This window comes from Semicossyphus pulcher, unplaced genomic scaffold (genome assembly GCF_022749685.1).
Source record: "Semicossyphus pulcher isolate SPU_LCO1_2020_fin unplaced genomic scaffold, fSemPul1.0.p SCAF_25, whole genome shotgun sequence".
In the NCBI taxonomy this organism is placed as follows: Eukaryota; Metazoa; Chordata; class Actinopteri; order Labriformes; family Labridae; genus Semicossyphus; species Semicossyphus pulcher.
The window spans coordinates 905,466-930,027 of NW_027211699.1; the positions used below are offsets into that span (position 1 = coordinate 905,466).

The 24,562-nt window shown below is 39.9% G+C and overlaps 2 protein-coding genes across 2 annotated transcripts; both read right to left on the reverse strand.

Moving 5' to 3' along the window:
• Positions 1-1,036: 1,036 nt before the first annotated feature.
• Positions 1,037-4,098, reverse strand: rpl19 (ribosomal protein L19). The gene is made up of 6 exons (XM_069675892.1): positions 4,076-4,098; positions 3,596-3,702; positions 2,385-2,507; positions 2,003-2,123; positions 1,649-1,759; positions 1,037-1,228 (listed from the first exon to the last, which is right to left on the reverse strand). Exons 1-6 carry the CDS (start codon positions 4,078-4,080, stop codon positions 1,105-1,107), a joined length of 591 nt encoding a protein of 196 aa, XP_069531993.1. The 5' UTR covers positions 4,081-4,098; the 3' UTR covers positions 1,037-1,104.
• A 6,229-nt stretch (positions 4,099-10,327) lies between these two features.
• On the reverse strand, positions 10,328-23,904 carry LOC138604053 (alpha-2,8-sialyltransferase 8F-like). Its single transcript, XM_069675883.1, has 7 exons — positions 23,807-23,904; positions 22,714-22,767; positions 15,627-15,701; positions 13,150-13,291; positions 11,573-11,685; positions 11,399-11,491; positions 10,328-11,311 (listed from the first exon to the last, which is right to left on the reverse strand). Exons 1-7 carry the CDS (start codon positions 23,902-23,904, stop codon positions 10,807-10,809), a joined length of 1,080 nt encoding a protein of 359 aa, XP_069531984.1. The 3' UTR covers positions 10,328-10,806.
• Between the last annotated feature and the right edge of the window lie 658 nt (positions 23,905-24,562).

Genomic DNA, 24,562 nt, shown 5'->3' on the forward strand with positions numbered 1-24,562 from the left:
TTTTGCTGGCGTACAAAAATAACAATATTTTTAACATTTCTCTTTGTGTCAAAATATTAAAGACACTGTATGTTCAACATTTAATTCCATTTTAAAAGAAATGCCATGGTGGTAGAAGCCAGACATTGTTTACATGTAATTTCTCTTTTCTTTATTCATACCTGTGTATTTTAATTCCATGTTCTTTTTGTAAAGCACTTTATACAAATTAACTGTTACCCTGAGAAAGCGAACGTTTTTGCACTCAAATTTCTTTCTGGTTTTACTTTGCCAGCATCAGTCTCTCTTAGACGTTACCAAAGATAAGACTTTTTTTTCACTTTGAAAATTTGCAATCAAAAGATAATTGTTAAGGGATGAAGAAAGATCCTTCTTGGTCTTAGTTTGTCAAAACAGTCTGGGCTCAAGGTGCAAAGATAGTTAAAGTTGTAGGTACTTTTTTTTTATACTCTTAATAATAAGCTCAGCAAACTGTCCATTTGTAAATATCTCTTATGTGTATCACTTTTTGCATTCATCTCTTATTTCATTGTATATATAATGCCCATGACATTTTTTCTTACTTCTATTATGCCATTTATTTCTTAATGCTTCTCTGTGTTAGAGTAACCAACACCCAAATTTCCCAATTCGATTAATAAAGCATTCCTGATTCCGATGACTTGCTCTTCAATGAATTCAGAGTACTTTTGGCTCCTTCCTTCGTTCACACAACGTTGCAGCCAGACAGGATGATTTTCCACTGAGGGATTCCTGCAGATAATATTTAGCTGAGTTACAGACAGAGCTAAAATGGTAAATATTGGACTTTCATTTGCCAGGTGGCTCAAGTTATCGCTCTTAATGAATGGTTATGTTTTCCTTCAAAATTTACTTTAAGCATTTTCATCCACTGTAATTAAATTATTCCCAAGTCAATATCTGGACCCTGCGTTACAGCCAGCTGGAGAAAAATACTCTAAATTATGGCAAACTTATAATTTCCCGCTTATCACGTATTTGCTTTGTGAGGAAAGAAAGTACAGGAGACCTTCAGTGTCTTTATGTACACTTTTATTGTCAGCACTTGACAGTTGGCAGTCAGGCAGGATTGACAGAACCAGATTACTTCTTGGTCTCCTCCTCCTTGGACAAGGTCTTGATGATCTCCTCCTTCTTGGCCTGGAGACGCTCCTCTCTGCGCTTGCGAGCCTCCTTTGTCTTGGAACGACGAGCCTCGGCCTGGTCACTGTAGGACAGGTGAAGAGAGATATGTGTTCATACAGTGTGTAATTATCATCCTCAACTTCTTACACAAACATTAACATACAAGTAAACTAAATCCAATGCACTGGTTTGTATTTATGTATAGTTATGATAGTTACTTTTGTGGTAAACCAGGACTACTCTTAGCGCAAATGACCATTAAGCCAATCTTCTATCTTCTCTACAGTAGTGTTCGAGGTCTTTCTTATAAAAATGGCTTCAGTTCACCAAGACACAGTTGAGTGGAGAGAAAAAGATTTTTTTCCACTAAATGTGCAGCATCGTCAAGGGCCCTCCTGCCCAAAGTGAAGGGCTTTCATTGAAACACTTTGTCTGGATCATTAACAGCTCTAACTGCCTTCCTATGAACTAAACAGATCTTAAAGTTTGGTTTCAGACTTACGCCAGGAGCTTCTTGCGAGCCTTGTCTGCCTTCAGCTTGTGAATGTGCTCCATAAGGATGCGCTTATTCTTGAACACGTTACCCTTGGCCCTCAGGTAGAGGCTGTGGTACCTGAGAGACAGAAAGGGAAACATTAAAATAAATACAGTGATACCAGCATTGTTGACAATTTCGTGCTCAATTTAACATTTACCTTCAGGAAGTCTGGTTAGTGTAAAATAAACCCAGTATTGCAACAAGAGTATTGAAAATTGTCAGAAATCAAAATGTAACAATTTTAGAAACTGGAAAAAGAAAATTGACATGATCAAAGAACCAGCCACAAATCTAAAAGCAGATACATCCTGAACCTACATGTGCCTGTCGATCTTCTTGGACTCCCTGTAGCGACGCAGCAGACGACGCAGGATCCTCATGCGGCGCATCCACGACAGCTTCTCAGGCATACGGGCATTAGCTGTACCCTTTCTCTTACCTGTGAGAAAAAAAAAATAGAGAGGGAAGTCAACATCAGAGCAGACATTGAGCTACATCATCCAAGCAGTAAGATGTCTAACATATTCTACTAGTTTTTTTTTTGGATCAATGTAATGGATGGTCTGTGTGTGAGGTTTACCCATTCATAAGCAATTTATTTATATTTATTATTATTATTATTATATTCATTATAACAAAAGAATCATCCCATAAATGCCTCTTAAACTAGGAACAAAATAAAAGTGGCGGTTTAACTTACCAACTCCCATGTGTCTTCCCTTGCGACGTGCCAGTGTGTTCTTGCGGCATCTGGCCCGGGAGTGGACCGTGACAGGTTTGCGGATGATAAGACCATCCTTCACCAGTTTACGGATCTGCTGGCCTGAACACAGAAGGAAACAAGTAAGCTTCAGAGATGCACTGAGCTAAATAACTGTGCACCAACAAGAGAAGTTTAAGGTACCAACAGAAATGGGGACGTGATCACAGAATAACCAGAGCCTGCAGCTTTTTACCACTGTTGTAAAGACCAGGAATTAAGAACATTCGACGATCGATGCCGATCCGGGCATTTTTAACTGATCTGAGATCGGCAATTTGAGAATTTAATCAGCATTAGCAACACAAATATTTTAAACTAGAAAACGATAACAGTCCAACAGCCACTTGCAATATATGCAATACTATCGCTTTGCAAGGCGGTAGCAGTAGAGCTGCGTTCGATACTATTAATTTAATATGACATCTAAAAACGAAACGGAATACGGTACGTTGACTAAAGCAACAGAGGTAAGGCTGCTGCGCCGAAGCAACAAACTCTGGACTTTAAAAGGAAGGATAAATATCCTCGAGAGAGTGAAAAGGCCAAAAAGATTACAATGAAGGTGGTTGAATTCATCACTTTGGACAACCAGACAAGCTCTGTAGAGAATGCAGGGGTTTTTTGGGGTTTTTTTTACAACAATGCTAGCTGGACCAAGTTAAATTGAATAACCGAAGACATATTTTTGTTTACTTCAAGTATTTGTAAACAAACAAACAAAAACCGTGTGCAGCTCTCTAAGCAAATACAAGTATCAAATCGGGACTCTGTATTGGCAGATACTCAATATTAAAAAAATCGGACTGGGGGCCAAAAAAGCTCATCGGGACATCCCTAGTTTTCTCAATTAGTATATCGCTTTAAACTACTCTCAGCTGTTGTCATACATGAAGTAAGAGTCTTGAAATCTTAAGGAAAAAAAACTGGATATGGGGACTTTATGAAGGCATGACGTTTTTTTTACATGAAGTCATGACCATGACTTGATGGACAAACACACTAAAACTTTAGCTATCAGTGTTTCCCAGCTTCACTTTTAGTGACACGCTTGAGCACGGACGGCTCATTTGAGAGATGTCAACTAAAAGTCGCACATAAAAACAAACTGCCAAAAGGCAGCTTTGAGGAACACTTGTTGCTCTACTTACGGGAGTTGGCGTTAGCGATCTCATTGGTCTCGTTGGGGTCCAGCCAGATCTTCTTCTTACCACAGCGCAGAACGCTGGAGGCCAGCCTCTTCTGGAGCCTGAGCATGCTGCAGGACAAATACACCCAGTTTATGCATTTAACCAGCGTACTTCCACTTCTGCAGTTGAATCAGCCATAATGTCACAAAACTGACACGTTTCATAAATGACCAAAAGCTTTATCACACTATATCAGTAGCTTAGTTGCTGTTAGCCGCTCCGCTAACTGCTAGCCGGGTTGGCAATATGGCCTCTCCGTCTGCTACATCGTGTTACACATTGCCATGTAAAAAATGGGTTTTGTGTTTTGTAATGTGGTATAAACTTTATGTATAGCTAAAGGAGAAACTCAATGATCTTAGCTAAGTGATAGGTGCTTAACAAATATGCATTTTCACACTTAAATCGTGTTTTTTAATGTGCCATCGACGATGATCCTACCTCATGGCTGCTACTTCAATAGGAAAAGGAAGGCTTGAGAGACCGAGTGGAATCTACCATTATAGGGGAGAGTCCATCTCTAAACACGACACAGTTGGGTATGATCACAAAGCAAACCGGACATAATTAATACATCATCCATGCCTCAGTGCTGATAATTGTGTTTGTTAAAACATCTAACTGGCCGAAATTAATTCAGACAGAGGCACAAAGGGGTTTGGTTTAAAGAATAGATCGTAAAACGTCCCTTGTAAAATAATGGTACTGGCCGGGTTTTTTTGCAATGCATTATGGGTAAGATATAACTTGCATGCATTTTACTATTGTAACACAAGAGGGCAGTGCTTGGACAAGAAATGCCCCAACAACAGACAGCTGCTAAACCACTGACACCTTATACGTATTATCGCATGGACGAATGTTTTTTATGCTTAATCCTTGACGTGAAGCCAAAAGGTTCTTATTAGCTTCCTTTACTATATCCCTATAAAGGGGTTCACGTGGGGTTCAATAAGAGGATAATTATTTTAAAATAAATTTAAATACCATGCTGCAATTATGTATTATCATAAGCTAACTGAATATTAACATTGGAGGGTTATTATTATAGTTTAATTTTCTGTGTAAATCAGAAGTGAAGTATAGGTGCTGTTTTAGTTTTAATTTAATTTAATTATTTTTGCGTCACTGATATTGTATCAGAAATAACCTGCAGACATACATGGCTGTAAAATATTTCTGTTATAATTCAAATCGTGCTTATAGCTTATGATCTGGCTATTGTCATTTGATTTGTATGCTTGTTTTTGTGTAGATCATATTACAGTTATGACCTTTAAAACACATCAAATTAACTTACATTTGGTAGGCTTATTTTCCTCATTAAACAAGTTCAAAAATATGCAGCTTTAGGAAAGTCAAAAAATTACAAATCAAGAAATAAAAACTTGAGTAGCTTCTATTTAAGTAAAAAATATGACAACCCTGGGTGGTTTGGTGAAGGGTTATTTCTAAGGACACTGAAGAAAATAGCCAACTGGTAAATGAGCATCTGACTACCTGCTTATTGGCTGCAACTGTTAACGTTTACATCCTTCCGCAGCGGCCCACCTTCACTATGGCAACGTAGCACGCTCACAGTGTGGGTGCATGAGGGGCACTTGTGTGACCTTTTCACCTCATGCAAGCCAGAATACCAGCTGAAACCATCATCTTCCCCAGGCAAAGTACCGGATCACCTCCTACTACAGCTCTCTCTACAAGGATGAACTTAAAATAAGTGAACAAAACAGTTTCAACCTCAGTGAAATTGGATGTTTTTAGAGTAATATGTTAGCTAGCATATAGCTAATGTCTGTACGGTTGTGCTTGAACCGTGTGTAACTTTGCGCTATAGACACATGCAAATATTCACTTTCGGTTTGAAAACACCTTAATAACGCCAATGTACAATATCTGCCTAAAGGTAATGACAATTAGAATAGGTTAGCAGCAAGCTAGACACTAGCTAGTTCAAAGCCAGTGGAACATCTATGTTAGCTATCAGCTAACAGACATTTAACTTGGTAGTTGGTGGAGAGAGAAACAGAGAAGAAAAAGGTAAGTGGATATTGGACCTGCATTCAACAAGAAGCTTTAAGTGTGACTCCAAATGTTTTTTTTGTAGTGTACTGTTTTTATCTTTTGCTGTCATTGTTTGCTAACACAGCTTAATAAAGTGGATAAATGCTAAAGTTGTGTTTATAGCTTGTTCAACTTTGATTTAAGCTAGCTAGGTTAGCTGTTACTTATGAAGGACTAACGTATTTTAGAATGATTGCAAGGTCAAATTTGACTTTATCTTATTTGATATGGGGCTAACGTTAAACTTTATACATCCACATTTTGATTTTTTGTGCCATTATCAACTGACACAGCTGTCTTTACTTAGTATTGACCATTATTACCTATTGAAATATGATGGGTCAATGACGTTCCGTTTTTATTGTGTCAATGTGGTTTAATGAAATTTAAAAGGGTTAAAATTTCTAAATAAACTTAAAAATGACTTTCATACATTCGTTTTTTGAGGACGTAAAGCTACATTTCTGGTTGTAATCAATTTTGAGAGGATATTGTGGGGATTATGGCAAAAATGTTATTGTGGTGTAACCAAAATAAATTGTACCAAAAAATTAAACTTCCTTAAAAAAGGTGAAATTCTAAATAAAACACCCCACTAACTAGTTTGGCATAATCTTACAAAGCAATATTTAATAGTAAATAAAAGTGATGGAACATCATCATTCTGATAAAAATTATAATTAGTAATTTGTCAGGTCAACTTACTGAAATGTCAAGGCGGTTTACCACCATTTAAGGAGCCATTTTGTCATATTGTGCAAGAAGACAATTTGAGATCCCAACTTCTGCATGTTAAGGTTAGTCACTCTCTTAATAACACGAAATAATTTGTCAGAATTAGGTAATGGTCAGGCATGTTTGAATGCATATTTGTAATCAATTCACTTAAAGTTTTAAGCAATGTATAATAATGTAATATATGCACATCATTTTATAATGTAGCAGTATGAAGTGAGTTAACAGTGACACCGACTGTTGAACATGAACAACAGCATAAAGAGAAACTCGGTGATAGGAGGATCTACAGTATTTCACAAGTAATTCATTTAATTGCTGTATTATAATGGATTTCCCCCAATAGATGCCACTTTCAAACAAGGACAAAATGTCTCTACAAGGGGGGTCAACACTGATCCTGTTGCAAGGGCTAATTACCTTGACAAAGACATGAAAAAGGAAAAATGGGCTAGTGTAAGGATGTGAGTGACTTTTACTTGGACGAAATTATGATGGCTAGACAACTGGGTCAGCATCTCCAAAACTGCAGCTCTTGTGGGGTGTTCACTGTCTGCAGTGGTCAGTACCTACCAAAAGTGGTCCAAGGAAGGAAAACCAGTGAATTGGTGACAGGGTCATGGGCGGCCAAGGCTCATTGATGCATGTGGGGAGCGAAGGCTGGCCCGTGTGGAAGGAAGAGCTCCTGTAGCTCAAATTGCTGAAAAAGTTAATGCTGGTTCTGATAGAAAGGTGTCCGAAGACGCAGTGCATCGCAGTTTATTGTGTATCGGATCGGGCTGCTTAGCCGCAGACTGGTGAGGGTGCCCATGCTGACCCCTGTCCACAGCTGAAAGTGCGTACAATGGGCATGTGAGCATCAGAACTGGACCACAGAGCAATGGAAGAAGGCAGTCTGGTCTGATGAATCATGTTTTCTTTGTGGATGGCTGGGTGCTTGTACGTCGCTTACCTGGAGAAGACATGGCACCAGGATGCACTATGGGAAGAAGGCTTTGAATGGTTTGAAGAACACAACAACAAGTTCAAGGTGTTAACTTGGCCTCCAAATTCCCCAGATCTCAATCCAATCGAGCATCTGTGGGATGTGCTGGACAAACAAGTCCGATTCTTGGAGGCCCCACCTCATAACTTACAGGACTTAAAGGATCGGCTGCTCGCGTTTTGGTGTCAGCTACTTTAGCACAACTTCAGAGGTCTGGTGGAGTCAATGCCTCGACGTGTCAGTGCTGTTTTGGCCGCAAAAGGGAGAACTACACAAAATTAGCCAGGTGGTCATAATGTTATGGCTGATCAGTGTATGTTCACCCTGAGTTTATTTCAGATATATTTTCCAAAAAACCCACAATAAATGGAAAATGGACTCTTCCTCTATAGCGCTTTTTTGGTCTTCCGACCACTCAAAGCACTTTTACACTATATGTCACATTCACACACACTGATGGCCAAGGCCTAATTGCGAATCTCCAATCAGATCTATACCCATTCATACACCGATGGCTATGCCTTTAGGAGCAATTTGGGGTTCAGTGTCTTGCCCAAGGACACTTTGACATGTGACTGTAGCAGTCAGGGATCGAACCCCTAACCTTCCAATTGACCACTGAGCCACAACCGCCAATAGCAACAATAGAAGACATCAGTTCACACTCGTGATTTGTTGTTGTAAGGTATTTTTGGAAAATGAAATCACAATAGAAGATGTCTAATGTTTTTTCTAAATTGGAATAAGGGTTGTAGAAGTTGCCTACCGAAATGACCTGTTCTGACCACAACTCTCTGCACCCAACTCTGTTAGCTCTGTCTTCCCTTAAGCATTCCTAGCCGAGAATTACAAAATCTAAGCCTTGGAATAAGCCAAGTTTCTTGTACACACATCATATCCGGTTTCTCTACAAATTCATCAACAAACCTTTTTCATTCCTGACCATTGGCTACTAGACTCCTGGCATTACACTGCAGGACATAAAACATAATTAAGAATTTAGCAATCCGTTTCATCCTCATCTGTAAATGTGTACTCCTCATCTGACTTGTCACTGCTCTGGCTGCTTGCTACCTGCTGACTTCCAGTTGTTCCTGCGTGCATATACTTATACAATGCTTCAGGGAGAACATCTTCAATCCCACTCTTATAACCTCCTGTGCAACATCTTATTTCTTCTTTGCCACTTCTTAACTCTCCACACCACCTCAGAAAAGAAAGTAAGAAAGGCCCTCTTTTTGATCAGGACTGAGTCATCTGGTACGGCTGAATGCAAGTATTGCTTCCTCCCAGGCCCTGCCACTAGGCTACTATTAGTTACTCCCTCAATTCTTCTCTGTGCTTCTGCATAATGAAACCTCATCCCTGACCCTCTGTACCAGTTCAGCCTTAGCATAATGGGGGCCACATGGTTTCCCCCACAAGTGCAGCATTTAACATGTCCAGTACAATCCTTACTGTCATGAAATGGTCTCCACATTTCCCACATCAACATTTTGCTTTACATACTGCTGCTATGTGGCCGAATCTCTGACACCTGTAACATCTCAGGGGTGGTCTTTCATACTGCTTTACTCGGATGAAGAACAACTCAACAGACTTCACAAAGCAAAAGGGGGAAAGAGAACTGGACTTTAAAGTCTCTCCGCAGGATTGGACTTCCATCATCTCTACTCAGATGACCACTACAACTTCACAAAGTTGGAGAGACTTTTGCTGGAAGAACTGTGTGAGGTTTTTAACCCCCAAATCAAAACAAACTGGACTTCATAATCAATTCTGGAGACATTAAGGCACTTAATGGCGGACCACACATCTTTTGGTCTTGTCCCACGTGACAGCCTTTCTGGGTTGATGTTCAAGGCGCCACTAAAAATATTCTAGGATTTGATATGGAGTTCATTTGCCTTTCTCTTAACCTAGGAAATATACCTAAGGATCTGAATGTGAGAGACAAATATCTACTAAAAATTCTTATGGTAGCAAGTAAAATGGCAATTACAAGACGCTGGCTTCCCACTTTGAAGCAATGGATAAACATTGTAAACAGCATACACAGTATGAAACGTATAACATTTATTTTAAGATTGTAGAAAGAAAATGGAGAAGAGTACAGGACTAAATGAAATGCATACCTGACTTGCAGTGAGTATGACAACTGAAACCATAGTTAATAGAATCCTGAAATGTGTAGGTTGTATGTGATTAACTTGTTATTAATGGGTCTTACCCTTGCTGAAATGTCACATCACGGTGCAGATTTGTAAAAAGTAAACATTCAAGCTTTGTCAGGTCTGTCTTCAAGAGGAGAAGAAAACTTTTAAAATGCGAATTTGTTGAACGGTTAAATTTTAGATCTAGAGCAGATTGTTAGCTGTTAGCATGCAGATATCTGTTTATAGAGATTAGTAAGAAGCTAAATCGCCGGGATGTCATTACGGTGGATAACGTTCATAGACTGTGTAAACAGATGGATGACATGACAGCTCCCTAAAAGTGAAGCCAAAACATTTCGGGCACCCCCTGCTGACTGGCTGCAGTGTAGGTCATAAAGCCCGCCTCCTCCATGTTAACAGGTGGGACATGAGTCAAACTATAAAATCAAAATACACGCCGGATTAATTTTTTCTCAAACATGGTTTCTGTCATTATAGCTAGTTATTATCATGCTGATTCACGTCCAAGTGTTCATTTTTCTGACTAGTTTATTTTTAATGAGTTATTTGATGCTGTCAAAATGATGATTGACAGCTCTGTTGACAAATTCGGCTCCTGCAGCCAATCAGTTCCAGGTGAGCGGAGTAGAGGACGATCCACGAGTGGAAACGTAACTAAAAACAATCACTACAGTCAGTGAAGTTTCCATACCTGTGGACGTTAACCTCAGAATCTATGTAGAATCTGTAAATAGAGAGGTCAAGAGAAATGCTTTCGCTTTTTGGATAGAAGTAGAAATAAATTCCACTCCAGCTACTGATCCCACACAGTTTGATTTATTCCCATATTCACTTTAATTTTTCCCTCTCGCCTCGTGTTGTTCACAAAACAAAATCAAAATCACAAAAATGGTTGTGAAATGTTACTAAAGTTGCACAAAGAGGTCTCAAGTTTGGTCGTCTACAGCTTGTCCATTATTTCTCAGGATGACAAAAAAAAATCACTGTTAAGACTTTAACAGTAGGCCTGGTGCCTACAACCGAATCACAGCCCTGATGATAGCCCTCAGTACAACATAACTCCCTTTAATATGATATTGTTTAAATTTACTAAATTGTAGACCTAGGCCTCACAAAGGAACTCCCATTTAAATCAAAATATCTCCCTCCAGACTCCAGCTGGAATCTGCGTGATAACGTGTGATAATGTTTATACGAAAAAAGGCACTTTTCTACTTTTCTGTAAGCTGTCCCAGTGTCTCCTTTTTTCTAGGGCGACAATCTCCCAAGTGAAGCTTTAGCACTCCCTGTCTGTGCAGCTGCGACAATAGATCAAACTCAGCCGGCATGGCATGGATAGAATTATCAGCTTTTAGGTCATCGTAGTAGTGGTTTGTAAGGGTGTAGCGTTCATGGGGGTGATAACTGAAGGGCCAGAACCCGTACAGGTGCACGTTGCTGCAGAGCTCCAGCGCCAGGCTAGCCATGATGATACCGGTGCTGAGACGCATTTCAGCCAGGCCTTGGTCGCGCCAGAAGCCAGCCAGGCTCTTGAGGTACTCAGGGTTTAAGAACACTGGCTGCATGGGCTTTCCAAAGTCCTCCATTGTGTAAGCGGCCCGCAGGCACTGAGGAGTGTCGCGGCCAAAGGAGAAGGCTGGAAGGAGCAGCAGGGAGTTGCCGTAAATACGCAGATCCTCCACAAACTGACGGCGACACCCCATCAGAGACCCATACCTGTAAATAAACAGCAGATGTGAAGCAACAACAGCAACAAAATAACATTAAAAGTGACAGTGCGGCAAGATTAAACCTGTCACTCGCTTTTTTCCGAGGATGCTTGGGTTTGCTGTCACGAGGTCAGTCTTAACGCCCACATGCTTCTCATAACCATTTTCCACAGGGGGTAGGTTGCACCTGAATGAGTAAAAACCAGAGATTAATCGAATTCTGTTGGTTAACATGTTTATCAGTCTCTCAGTTCACCACCTCTCTCACCTGATGACAAACTGAGCTGAATCAATCATCTCTCCACAGCCGCTGTCAGTCAGGATCCCTCCGTTCCCAACAACAGCACACGTGTCCCATGTTTTATTTGAGAAAGGATGCTCCTGGAATCACCACCAATGGAAAAAGTATTACTAAACAATCACTTATACTGATGATAATGTCCTCCCTGTGTGAAATCTAGTGCTGGATCTCATTTGCAAATGTTTCCGCATCACTTGACATCAAAGCCCTGTAGTGTGTACCTTTAAAAGAGAGGATGTTAACTTTGCACGACTTTATGGTTATATGGTTTGCACAGTGATCACTGTGCCTGATTATTAGAAATATGTAGCAGCTGTTTCTGGCTGCTATTTTGCACCTGTGAACTACAGATAACCTTCATCAATACACTAAAAGGGAAGTAGCTCCGCGGTTCAATGATTTACCAAATGTACTTTTAGGTTTGGGTGCACCATAATTGCATATATTTTTTATACTGTTGTTTGGTTAGTTAGAGGAGATATCCCATGACAAGGGCGTTGTATCCATGTTGTAACCATATCAGTGGCAGAGCAAGTCCCAAGTTCAAATCTGGATGTCCCCTGGTAAATTTCAGGAGTTGGATAACTCATAATTTGATACTAATTTTGATACTCAGATCTGAACTGTGGCGTGATGACACAGTTGACAGTGAACATTCGATAAAATATCTCACTTCCACTTTCCAAAATTTTCAAGGGAAAGTTGTGGAAAGAGTTGGGCGTTATTAGTACCGAATACTTGTCAAGTACTTAGTGAAATTACTTTAAAAAAAAAGTGCTGTGAAATTTGGTCCCTTTATTCACCATTCCCAGGTCCATCTCCTCATCATTGATACAGTTTATTATGTTCAAGGTCTTGGGTAGTTCGAGCCCATCACAGCTGGCAAGGTACAACCTGGACTGATCGCCAGTCAATCACAGGGCTGCCACATAGAGAAGAACAACTTTTCACCCTCACAATCACAATCAGGGCAATTTATAGTCACCAGTTAACCCAACAAGCACGTCTTTGGACTGTGGGAGGAAGCCGGAGTACCCACGCGTGCACGGGGAGAACATGCAAATTCTACACAGAAAGGCCCCCTTCGTCTGAACCAGGATTCCAAGTTGCAAAAATCTGCTAGGAAGTTGACAGTCATGGTTTTGAGCAAAATGTCTCAACTACTGAGAAGATAGATTGCTATGAGACTTGGGTCAGGATGAATTGTAAAAACTTTACAATTTAAATACTACACACTAAACTTTTCACCTAACATCAGCATCAGCTCATAATATTTTCTGTGTTTTATGCTAATTAGTAAATAATACCGTGCTTACGCACTAAAATAAGATGTTGAACATGGTCAACAAGACCTGTTAGCATTGAACAACTGAACTGTTGGCTTCTCGATAGTAAGCTTTTTTTTGGCATAGCGCCTTTCAAAGAGCATGGTCATAAATTAAAATTAATAAGTATGGTAGTAAGAATAGACACATGTTATGGCAAAACAGTGAAAAAATCTCAGCAGATGTTGAGGTAATATTCATGAGTGACACACTACAGACCTTTACAAATGTGCTGAAAATCTCTGGGGTCACCTCAAGGGTCCTCTTCTCCCCAGCGTACATAATCTTATGTCCTACTGGAGTATTAGCCTGGGTAATGATGGCCTTCTCAAAACCATTGCACTTGCTGCTCAGCTGAGACCTTTGGAAACATGAGGACTTTGTTCAAGGATGTGCAAGGGTTAGGAATGTTGATGAGGACTGACAAAAGATGAAGACCTAACTAGATTGGTGGTTTGTTTAGCTTAGAAATTAAAAGCTTATTTTATATGAGAACAGGGTGTAAGGGTGTGTCTGATCCACTTTTGGTAGTTACACGTTGCACAATTTGGGCGCAAATTGAGGCGCAAGGCACAAAGAGGTTTGGCTTAAGGCCCTGGATTATTCATAGGCTTTTTTAACGTAACATGAATCAAACCAGTCAGAGCGTCAGCTCTTATTCCCTTCAAGAGCCAGGTGTTGCTATTTACACGGCGGATTTCAGTCATTCTTCATATATAAACCGAACTCAGACCGGCATATTAAACTTCTTTCTTTCCACTGTGCCACTGCCACACAGAAAAAAAAACAGGTCACTGTACGTCAAAGCACAGATTGTGTTAGGTGAAATGAAAAATGTCATTTTAATCCTTTTAGATCACATCCCCGGTAATATTGTGCATCTATTTGAAAATATAGGCCAAAACTAACAATTTCAACCAATCAATCTGCAGTATTTAGCCGCAGAGCACCAAGAACGCTCGGTCAGTTAGCTAGCTACTGCGCTGTGGAGAACGTCTGTCTACGCCCACTTCTCAACGATCAAATGAAATCCCTCTAATGATATGTCCCACGTGCACGTCCTGTTTCACTCGGAAATACGTCACGATACGGAAGCTAGATACTCTTGAAATGCTGTTTCAGCTCGACTTTGAAGCCACTGAAGCAATCCCACTGCCCAGCAGAAACTAACTACCACAACCATGGGCGCTAACGTGGGCACAAGATCACTTGCTATTTACATAATGTGGACGCTGGGTGTGAAAATGACAACTGCGTCGGGTGGAAAAATAGCAGTGACACTTATGATAGGGCGCTAAGTAAGATTTGTTGATTTACACTGGTGAAATTAGGGCCCGGGGTGGAGAGAAATAAAATGGCTATAGCCACATGGTGTTGGGCACCAAAACCCTGAAAGTTTCAAACACGTTAAGATTAATATTGTTTTATCATTAAATTTAGATTTTTAACTGTTTAACCATTTAGAGGCATGTAGAGGTAAACTATTTTTAAGGCCACCCTGCCACAAGGCTTCTTCTCATTGGGCCACCTTATTCTGCACCCTGTCTTCTTTTATTGAGCACGAGGGCCTCCAAGTAGAGGTCTTCACGGGTCTACCGGAACCTGAAGACCCGGGACCTGACCCGGGACCCGGACAGGTTCGGGTCCATGTATTACATGGTCAAATGCTTCCGGGTCAGGACTCCTATAATCCTCGGTTCCGGGTCTGTTCAACATAATGTGTAATACCCGAGTGGATCCTGGTAGACCCGGCCGTGATTAGAAAGGGTTCATGATTAAAGTGCTGTGTGCATCTGTGTGTGTATTTTAATTTGCAACAATGTATCATTTGCATGACAACGTGAGATAAATAAAGTGGGAAAAAAATGGAAGAAATAGCAACAATGAGTTGAGTGACGTGTCACGTGACTGCACGTTCAGAGAAAAGTTGAAGCCAAAGCCAGTAAAGACGGATACTTTCCTCGCTGATGTGGACAAAAAAGCTAAAAGAAAATTAATATAAAGCGGTAAATCCTTGTTTATGCAAATTGTGGACAAAGACGAGAAGAAAGTAAGGGCAGTTAAGTGTAACACGTGTGTGTGGCTTCAAAACTAGCCACGCATTTGTTATCCGTCTGCTTGACAGCAAGTGAACTTTTAATCTGAAATATCTAGTGGATTAGAGGATGCATTATATGTACAGCCAAGGCACAGAGGCTGCATAACACGGGTAGGAAAAAAAGTTTTGTTTTGACAGCTGACTAACGGTAGCTTGATAATAGTAATTAGCTGTGAAGTCGGTGCTGATCAGGTCTGTTTCACCTGGCCGGGGTCGGGTCCGACATAACTCAGTTCGGGCCCCAGCTTTCAAATAATAGAAGGGTCTGGTTCGGTTCTGGGTCGCACAATGACAGGTCTCTTGGGGTTCGGGCACGAAATTTTGGACCCGTGAAGACCTCTACTTCCAAGAGAGCACCTCTGACCTCAAGTCCCACCCCCTATTGAGCATGGCTTTATGTACAGTATATTTTGACTACCTTTTGATATTAATTGCCCATATCTGTAAAATATGGCAGCTGTATTCTCTGACATTGAAGATACAGCATATCTGTACATGGACAGACGATTATATTTGATTCTGCAAACTTATTTTTGGCATGTTTTTTTTGTTGTTGTTTTAAAAGTTAAAAATGAAAAACAAAAAAGATTTTTTTAACCTGAATTTTAAGTAATTGTAATCCTGCTTCTCCCAGGTTTGAGAGTAACGCTCCATTAATTTCTCGATGACCTCCCTGTAACACAAACACGATAAGAATCTCAAGGCTATCACTTCCTCGAAAGTGTCACAGTTTCAATAGAAACAAAAAGGTGAGGACCCAGAAGCAGACTTAGATAAAGGATTTAATTAAATAAAAGGCAAAAATGCACAAACAAAAATAACTCCAACAAAAGACAAAAAGGAAAATCAAAAGACACAGCAAAAAACTTACAAACAAAACCAGGAACAGGTAATCCAAGGGACACGAGGAAATCAGGGGAAGCACGAAGAATATCCAAAGTAGAACACGGAAAAAAATCAGACATAGATCAAACTCCACAAGAAGGACGACAATGAACAGGCAACGAGACTTCTTCTTCTTCTTCTTCTTCTTTGGTTTTTATTGGCGGTTGGCAACCGACTTAAGGTGCATTACCGCCACCTACTGGACTGGAGTGTGGAGCAGTAGATTGGCAGAAAAATAAAACATAATAAGAAAAAATAAATAAATAAATAAATAAATAAAAATATTTATTAACCAAAAAATAGAATAGAAACAAAACAGAATAGAAACGAGGAAACTAAATCCTCTCCATCAACTTTGTTTCTTTTAAATATGTCATTAACTGAACGGTTATTCCGTTTAATTCTGTTCTGAGTAGACTCTCTATATTAAAGCATACCTTGGCTTTCTCTGCTGCCGTTATCAGTGCCCTCCTTTCCTCCTCGTACGCTCTACACTCCAACAAAACATGTTTGACTGATTCAGACTGACCACAGTGGTCACAATTGCCGTTAGGGTGTTTACCTATTTTATGTAGTGTGTTGTTCAGTCCTGTGTGCCCTATCCTGAGTCGTGTGATGACTGCCTCTTCCCTCCGGCTCCTGCCCTTCCTTCGGACCACCCCAACTTGTTTTTGTATATTATAAAGGTGTCTTCCTGTATCTTGAAAGTCCCAGTATTCTTGCCATACTTTTCCAACATGTTTCCTAATTATTGATTTACCCTCTGCCCTACTTAACGGAATTTCTATGTCTACAGTGTGTGATTTAAGTGTTTGTTTGGCCAGAATATCTACCGCTTCATTTCCCTCTATTCCTACATGGGCAGGAACCCAAATAAAGCAGACAGTCAAACCCCTCTTGTGTATTCTGTATAGTGTATTATGTATTTCGATTATAAGATCTTGTCTGCATGATTTCATGGTTTTGATGCTTGTGAGTGCTGCCCAACTGTCTGATGCTATTACTGTATTCCTGTAGTTATTTCCTTCTATCCACTCCAAACCTAATTTGATAGCTAAAAGCTCAACTGCATACACTGATAACTGATCTGTGGTCCTTTTCTTAATGTGTATTTTGTATTGTGGAATGTAGACTGCAGCTCCTGTTCGCCCAGTATCAGGGTCTTTTGACCCATCGGTGAAAATCATTGTGTTATCTGAGAAATGATTTTCCAGATAAATTTCAGCTACCCTCCCGGGAGAGACTTGTTTATTCTTTTTCAGCTGTTGTTTTATTTCAAAATTCACTGATGGTTCTATAAATAACCAGGGGGGAGTATGAGAGTATGGGACTGTCGGACTGAATTGTATTTGAGCCAAACCTGCTTGCTCTGCTTTTATATTTCCTATCCAGCCAAAGCTTGTAACATTAGAGTCATTATGCTCCCAGCATTCCTCCAGGATGGCTTTAGCTGGATGTGATGTATCATGCCCTTGAAGATTTACCCAATACGCTAAAAGAAGTTTAATTCTTCTGATCCTTAACGGTTGTTCACCCATTTCAACTTGAATGGCTGCTACTGGAGAGGATTTAAAAGCTCCACTGCATATCCTTAGTCCCTGTGCCTGCTGCACATCCAGTTTCCTATGATGGCTTTCTGCTGCTGATAAATACCCTATACATCCATAATCTAATGTTGCTCTCATAATGGCCTGATATATATTCAGCAGTGATGTTCTGGTTGCTCCCCAGTCTCTACCTGACAGGCATCTTAAAAGATTGTTCACCTTTTTGCATTTATCTCTTACTGTTTCTAAATGATGCCTCCACGTCAGCTTTTCATCCATCCACATTCCTAGCAACCTTATGACCCTGACCTGCTCAATTGTTTGCCCATATAATTTCAGGGAAATATCTTTGTGTCGTCTAGAAAAACATATGCCTTGTGTTTTTGTAACTGATAGCTTAAAGCCCCATTCATTTGCCCACTGCTCCACCTTCACAATTTCTGCCTGCAGTTTCTTCTGTATATATTCCTTATTCCTCCCTCTTATCCATAACGCTCCATCGTCAGCATACAGTGACTTCCCTATGCCTCTCTCAACATTCTCAAAAATATCATTAATCATAATGTTAAACAGAACCGGACTGCAGACACTTCCCTGAGGTGTTCCATTCTCCACCTGATAACTTTTTGAATACTCTGTACCCACTCTGACTTCTATTGTTCTCCCATACAAGAAATCTGATACCCAATTGAATAATTTCCCACTTACCCCTAACTTATGAAGTTTGATAAGGAGTCCCTCTTTCCACAACATATCGTATGCTTTTTCAACGTCAAATAATACAGCTATCACAATTTCTCTGTTGGTCTGTGCTTTCCTTATTTCTGTTTCTAGACATAACACACTATCCATCGTCCCTCTTCCATTACGAAATCCACTTTGATATATTGAAAAAAGTTTTTTGCTCTCTAGAAAGTGCATTAATCTCTCTGTTACCATCCGCTCCATCGTTTTTCCTAACTGTGACGTAAGTGCAATGGGTCTATTGGGATTGGATGAATCTTTACCTGGTTTCAATAATGGTATTATGATTGATTCTTTCCATGTTGACGGGAGTTTACCTGTGTCCCATATCTTATTAAATAGTCTTAATACTGCTTCAAGTGCATTGTCTGTCAAGTGAGCCAACATACTATAGCATACACCATCTTTCCCTGGTGACGTTTGTCGTGCCTTTAAAATTGCTCTCCTCAGTTCGAATCGAGTGAATGGCAGATCTAGGTCTTCACCTGATGATGTCCTTCTTTCTGTAACCCCTTCATTTTGTGCGAGGGTATTGTCTCTACACTGCTTGACTTTTCCCGATAAATTTTCTGAGCTATGAACCTTCGCAAACGTCTTTGCTAGGAGCTCTGCCTTTTCTACAGTACTTATTGCTGTAACGTTACTACTATGCATCACTGGAATCTCAAAGTTCCTCTTAATGCCATTCATTTTCCTTATCATTCCCCATACATCTGCTAATTGCGTTTCTCTCCCAATTCTATTGCAGTATTTCCTCCAGTATGTTCGTATTGCTGATCTTATTATTTTCCGAACTAATGCTTGGGCTCTCTTGTACTGAATCAATGTTTCTAATGTATAGTGAGCTTTCAGCTGTCTAAATGTTCTGTTTCTCATTTTTATTGCTTTACTACAATTGTCATCCCACCATGGCACACTCTTTCTTCGTTTGTTTCCTCTACTCTTTGGAATGGTTTCTTCTGCTGTCTGTATCAATGCTGCTATCAATTTCCTGTTCATTTCTTCTACATTTGCCACATTCTCTTCCATTAGTTTTACACAGCTAATTTCACTTAATGATTGGAATGCCACCCAGTCTGCTTCATCCAGCTTCCACCTTGGTGTTCTTACTCCCTCCTCTTGATATATCTCAATTTCAAATTTGGTCATTATTGGATAATGATCACTGCCTATTGTTGACCGGTTTAACACTTCCCAAGTACTTACACCTGCAATTAAAGCGGATGTGAGTGTCATATCAATTACACTTTCTGTGTTCTGTGAGCTATTATACCTTGTGCCCTTTCCATCATTGATACACACCAAACTCATATCATCTATAAACTCCTCTATTACTGATCCATTTACATCTGAATTCTTGCTCCCCCATAATGTGCTGTGAGCATTAAAGTCCCCACACCATACTACTTTCCCTTCAATCAGCCCACTTGCATTATTCAGTATATCAATGCTCAGTCTATTACATGGGTTATAGTAATTGACTACTGTTATATTACTTTTTCCTGTCCAGATTTTGATTACAATGGATTCTTGTTCTTTTCCTATTTTGACTAAGTTGTAACTCAGCCCATTCCTCACAAATGTTTCTGGTGCCAAATGAATCATCAAATTTGGACTGTGCATCAGGTTTGGTGAAAAATTTGATATTTTGTGGGTTTCGCAGATGACTGTTACAAAATGGCTCCATAGCGCCCCCTTAGAAATTTTCAAAAACGCCTCCCCATAGAGGTTACTTTCACCTAGGTGTATGAAAAGGTAAGCATATTGAACAGCCCAAGACGCACTAAAAAGCCTCTTGCACCCATACCTCAAACCAAACAGGAAGTCAGCCATTTTGCTTTGAATTTCAAAATAAGACATGTTTTTGGCGATTTACAGGGGTCATACTTTAACGAACTCCTCCTAGGGACTTCCTCCCAGACTTTTCAAAGTCCCTCAGTTTATTGACAACACATTGGAGATTAAAAGTTATCAAAAGCTTGAGTTTTTGAGAATGGGCGTGGCCTTGGCGGGGGGTCAAAGTCTGATGTTTTTTTGGCAAAATGCCAAAAATATAAAATCACTGTAACTCTCACATACAATCTTCTTTCTTCTTCATATTTCACATGTATGACAAGAGTCCCAGCCTGAACACAATTACATGAAAATATTTCCCATCAGGCCTAGCGCCCGCTACTGGAAACAGGAAGTGACATGTTTAACTCTACAAGCCCCACCTCCAAAGTGGTTGAACATATTAACCTCAAATGTATGTCAGGAAACTGAAGATCTTGATTAAGGTTTGTGAGAAAACTTGGTGAGCTTACAACAGAGGGCGTGACCCTGGCGGCTATTGCTGTGTAACCATATATAACAAAGTCCTGCTGTTACTTTCTACTCCCATTGGTTTAACGGCCCCTGGCTGCACCACCTTTACTTTCTTCAGTGCCTCTGCATATGAAATCCCCTGGGAGATTTTGACCCTCTGTACCTCAGCCGCTTTCTTGCTTACTTCACATCCTCGATAAACAGAAGTATGCTCTCCTCCACAGTTGCAACACTTACGCCTAGTTCCTTTACATTTACCATACTCATGTTCCCCTGCACATCTACCGCACATCTACCGAAACACAAAGGCAGGAAGTCGACCAACAACAGAGACAAGAAGAAAAAGAAAAACAGGAAATGATCTAACCAAAGAGACACAAGTGAAATACTGAACTAAACAAGACTTAATACTGACAAGAACACAGAATAAACTAAATACTAAACTAAACGATGAAAACTCATGACAAGGGACAAAGTGACAAGGTAAAACAAGAAATAAAAACTGAACACCGAAATACAAGAAAAGAACCAGTCCAATTATTTATTGTTTAAGTGGTTTTCTATCAAATACACAGTTCAAACTTGAGGTGAGGAGGCCTGGGACCTATGGGATTCTTGATGATGGCTTAGAGCACACCATGGTTCTGCCTTCAACAGCCAAGTACCTGACGAGGCAGGCGAGAAATCCAAGAGCCTACATCCCCAACTGAAACACAGGTCACCCCATAGTGTCTATTTACCTAAACAAATAGCCCCTCTACTGAACTAAAACAAAATGTGGTTAAAACTGAATTTATTGCAACCCTTTTGCTTCGAGTTAAAAATGATCAGAAACGCCAGTCTCCTAAAGAATCTGTGATACCCCACCTTTGTCAAGCTTAAAGTCAGTTGCAGAAGAAATCTCAATTAGCCATAATCCACAAAAAGGAAGCAGGTGAACCTGATCCTCATCCTGTGACCGGAGAAAGATGCTTTAATATCATATATATATAAAGGAAGGAGATGTCGTTTGGACCCACAACTGTATTCAATATATATCACATCACTTGGTGCAATCATTCGCTCCCATGGTTTATCATATTGCTATGCGGACAATACCCAGCTCTTCCGGTCTTTCCCAACAGCTCTTTCAGGAACACCTTTGCACTTAATGATGTTGAAGCTATTGATGTTGATGACATTGAGGATGTCGTTGATGTTGATTAGGATATTCATAATTATGAGGATGACTATATTGACCTTGTTGATGATGATTAAAAGGAAATTGCACTTGAAGATATTTGTTGGCACTTATTGACTTTGTTTCCTCCTGTCTTGATCGTTGCTTGTGTTGTATTAACACTCAGATGTAGGCCGCAATGAAATTGTAACATTGTAACATTGCAACTACCAAGGGGTTTATGTCCTGTGGGAAAAATAGTGAAGTGATGCCAAGCAAGGATGGAAGAGTTAGGACTGTGGAAGTTGCCATCAATGGAAAGCAATATGTTAGACCTGTGGCCGGATTAAAGGTCCCATATTATACTCCTTTTCAGCAAGTTCACACAGGTCTCAGAGGTCCCAGAACAGTCAATTTGAAGTCTGTTGCCTAAAAACCCAGTTTGTTCCTGGACTTCAGCCAGCCTGTAACTACCTCTACTGATAATAAACTGTCTGTAGCTTTAAATGATAATAAGCTGTGCCTGTCCCCGCACCGTTCACGCCCCTCTCTGGAAGAGGTCACTCCACTCCTGTTTTTTGTTTTAAACTTGTGTAAATGCTGAAGACGCCTATAGATTTCTTGTTATTATAATAGATGCATAACAATGGAAGTCAATATGCGTTCTTTGTTTAATTCTATTTGTTTGAATATGCACTGCACTGCGTTGATTAATTTTAATTTATTGTACAGAAAGTCATCCATCTGTCAGTCCGTCCACCATTCACCTGTACCGCCATCCTTCTGCCAGTGCTCAATAAATGGTTAAATGGCTCTTGGATCCGTGTTTAAATGTGCACACCAGTTAGAGGTTCGGTGGTTCAGCAATAGCTCCAATTATGTTATTTGCACAAGCTAATTTAGCTTTTGTTTTTATTTTATTTTTTTACACACATACAGTATACACACATCCAAATACACAACCAGGTGAGTAATCCCTGATCTAACAAAGTCATGAACCTAAAGGTCACTTAAGGAGAAGCAGTGACAGTGTTTGCACTCACTTGCAGTCTTTGCAGATGTCATATTTCTTTGGGGGTATGTGAGGGTCCACATCGCTGTGGAACAAACAAAAACAGGACAGATGTGTTAAATGCAGAAACCAGACAAGGGACAGATAATCAAATCAGGGCAGCAGCACAAAATTAGTGACCCTGTATTTAGACATTCACTATAAATAGTAACTTTGTGTGATCCTGCTCACAAAGATACACAAAGATTGTCAACACAAAAATAACCCCCCAATGTAAAAGCGATAATAGGCCCTGTTTAAAATGTTTTGTATTGTTTGTTTCCCTGCACATGTTCATTACGTGCAGAAATCTTCATATAGAATCGGCTAACCAGTTAATGTTTAATGAAATCTTCTTATTCTGAATGTATTTCAAACTTCATCATCGCAAAAGCTGATGGACTTATACAAAGTTCTGCATTCAGTGAAGTCACACTGACAGGGGGTGGAACAATAGTTAATGTCAGTGTACAAACGCAGAGACCCTTTCAAAGTGTAATTGCATTTATTTGCACCTTATTGTTATTATAATTAATATACTAATCTAATAATAATGCATAATAACATAATTCAGTTCATGTTCTTTGTTTAATTATATTCGTTTGAATATACATTGCGTTGTGTGCCATTGTGTATGCTGTATCAGACTGTATTCTGTTTCTTATACAAGTTCCAATGACTGTGTGAAGATCCCCCTTATAACTGACTGTAAAAGACATTGTGATACTTTGACTTATGCCGATACCATGGCACATTAACACATAAAAGTGAGCATAAACCTTTCAAAAACCACCTTGTTCTTTTAAAATGAAAAAGTGATGTTTCTCCAAATTAAATTTTTTTATGCTCGTATCTTCAGTCTTTAACAAAGCTTAGTACTGTGGTGCCCTATGAGATATAATTACACATACCTGGAGCAGAAAAAAAGGAAAACTAACGCATCTTCCAAGGCTATGTGCATCTTAGCAATGAGAAAGAAGTGGACTGCAACTTTTGTCTTCCATAATATCGACCATAACACAAACTTCCCAATTGGAATGTAGAGATTGTAAATGATTATGTGTGTGTGTAGTTCCAACACTTACTTGCTGTACACGTACCAGATGAGAATAGTCATCAGGCTCCCCAAACACATGAACGATATCACCAAAGGGTAGAGTGACTTCAAGAGCTGTCCCTTCATTCTGACCCCCTCAGTTTCTGTCTTCCACTTTTTCTGTCTTTGCTCTTGTCTTTAAAGTGACCAATCAGAAAGGAGGGGGGGTTGCGGGGCCGTTTATTCAGTGCCCGTCCCCAAAGTGCCAAAACTCAGCCAAGCCGAGCGAGTAGAAGACACAGATAGTGACAGCGAGCGTATACACAGAGACCACGACGGCGCAGAGTGACGGTGAGCGCGCAGAAAGTGACACACACACTCTCTCTTTTACTGATGATCGTTTGCCTCTCTGCTGTCTTACTTTTTACTTTTACCTCCCTCTTTCCTCTCCCTCATCCTCCTGCTCCTGCTACCAAAATCAAAAGCCATATATACACGTTTGGCAAAAAAAAGCTCCACCGCGCCACAGATATACATTTGTTATTTTCTTTCACACAAACGAGTATGAGAATAATTCTGAAAATTTCTGAAATGAATAGTACATGATGTAAAAATTCTGACAATATTGTTAAGATTATTTAGGTTATTACCCAACATATGTAGTATTCAGCCAGAGGGAAAAAGTAGACAGCTAGCTGCTATCATATACACTGATATTTATTATGACATACTTTTGTGATTTTGTGAGTTCTAAACAGTAAGGGAATTACTGCAAAGGAGAATTAGGACTCTTGTATGTTTAAGC

Excerpts from the sequence above, each read along its gene's own strand:
- rpl19 (XM_069675892.1), bottom strand. Across the intron at positions 2,508-3,595 it reads GATCGCTAACGCCAACTCCC|GCCAGCAGATCCGTAAACTG; the intron begins GTAAGTAGAGCA and ends TTCTGTGTTCAG. Across the intron at positions 1,229-1,648 it reads GCTCGCAAGAAGCTCCTGGC|TGACCAGGCCGAGGCTCGTC; the intron begins GTAAGTCTGAAA and ends CCTGTCCTACAG.
- LOC138604053 (XM_069675883.1), bottom strand. The coding sequence starts at position 23,904 with ATGAAGGGACAGCTCTTGAAGTCACTCTACCCTTTGGTGATATCGTTC. Across the intron at positions 15,702-22,713 it reads GACATCTGCAAAGACTGCAA|GGAGGTCATCGAGAAATTAA; the intron begins GTGAGTGCAAAC and ends TTTGTGTTACAG. Across the intron at positions 13,292-15,626 it reads TACAATTACTTAAAATTCAG|GTCTCAGCTGAGCAGCAAGT; the intron begins GTTAAAAAAATC and ends ATGTTTCCAAAG.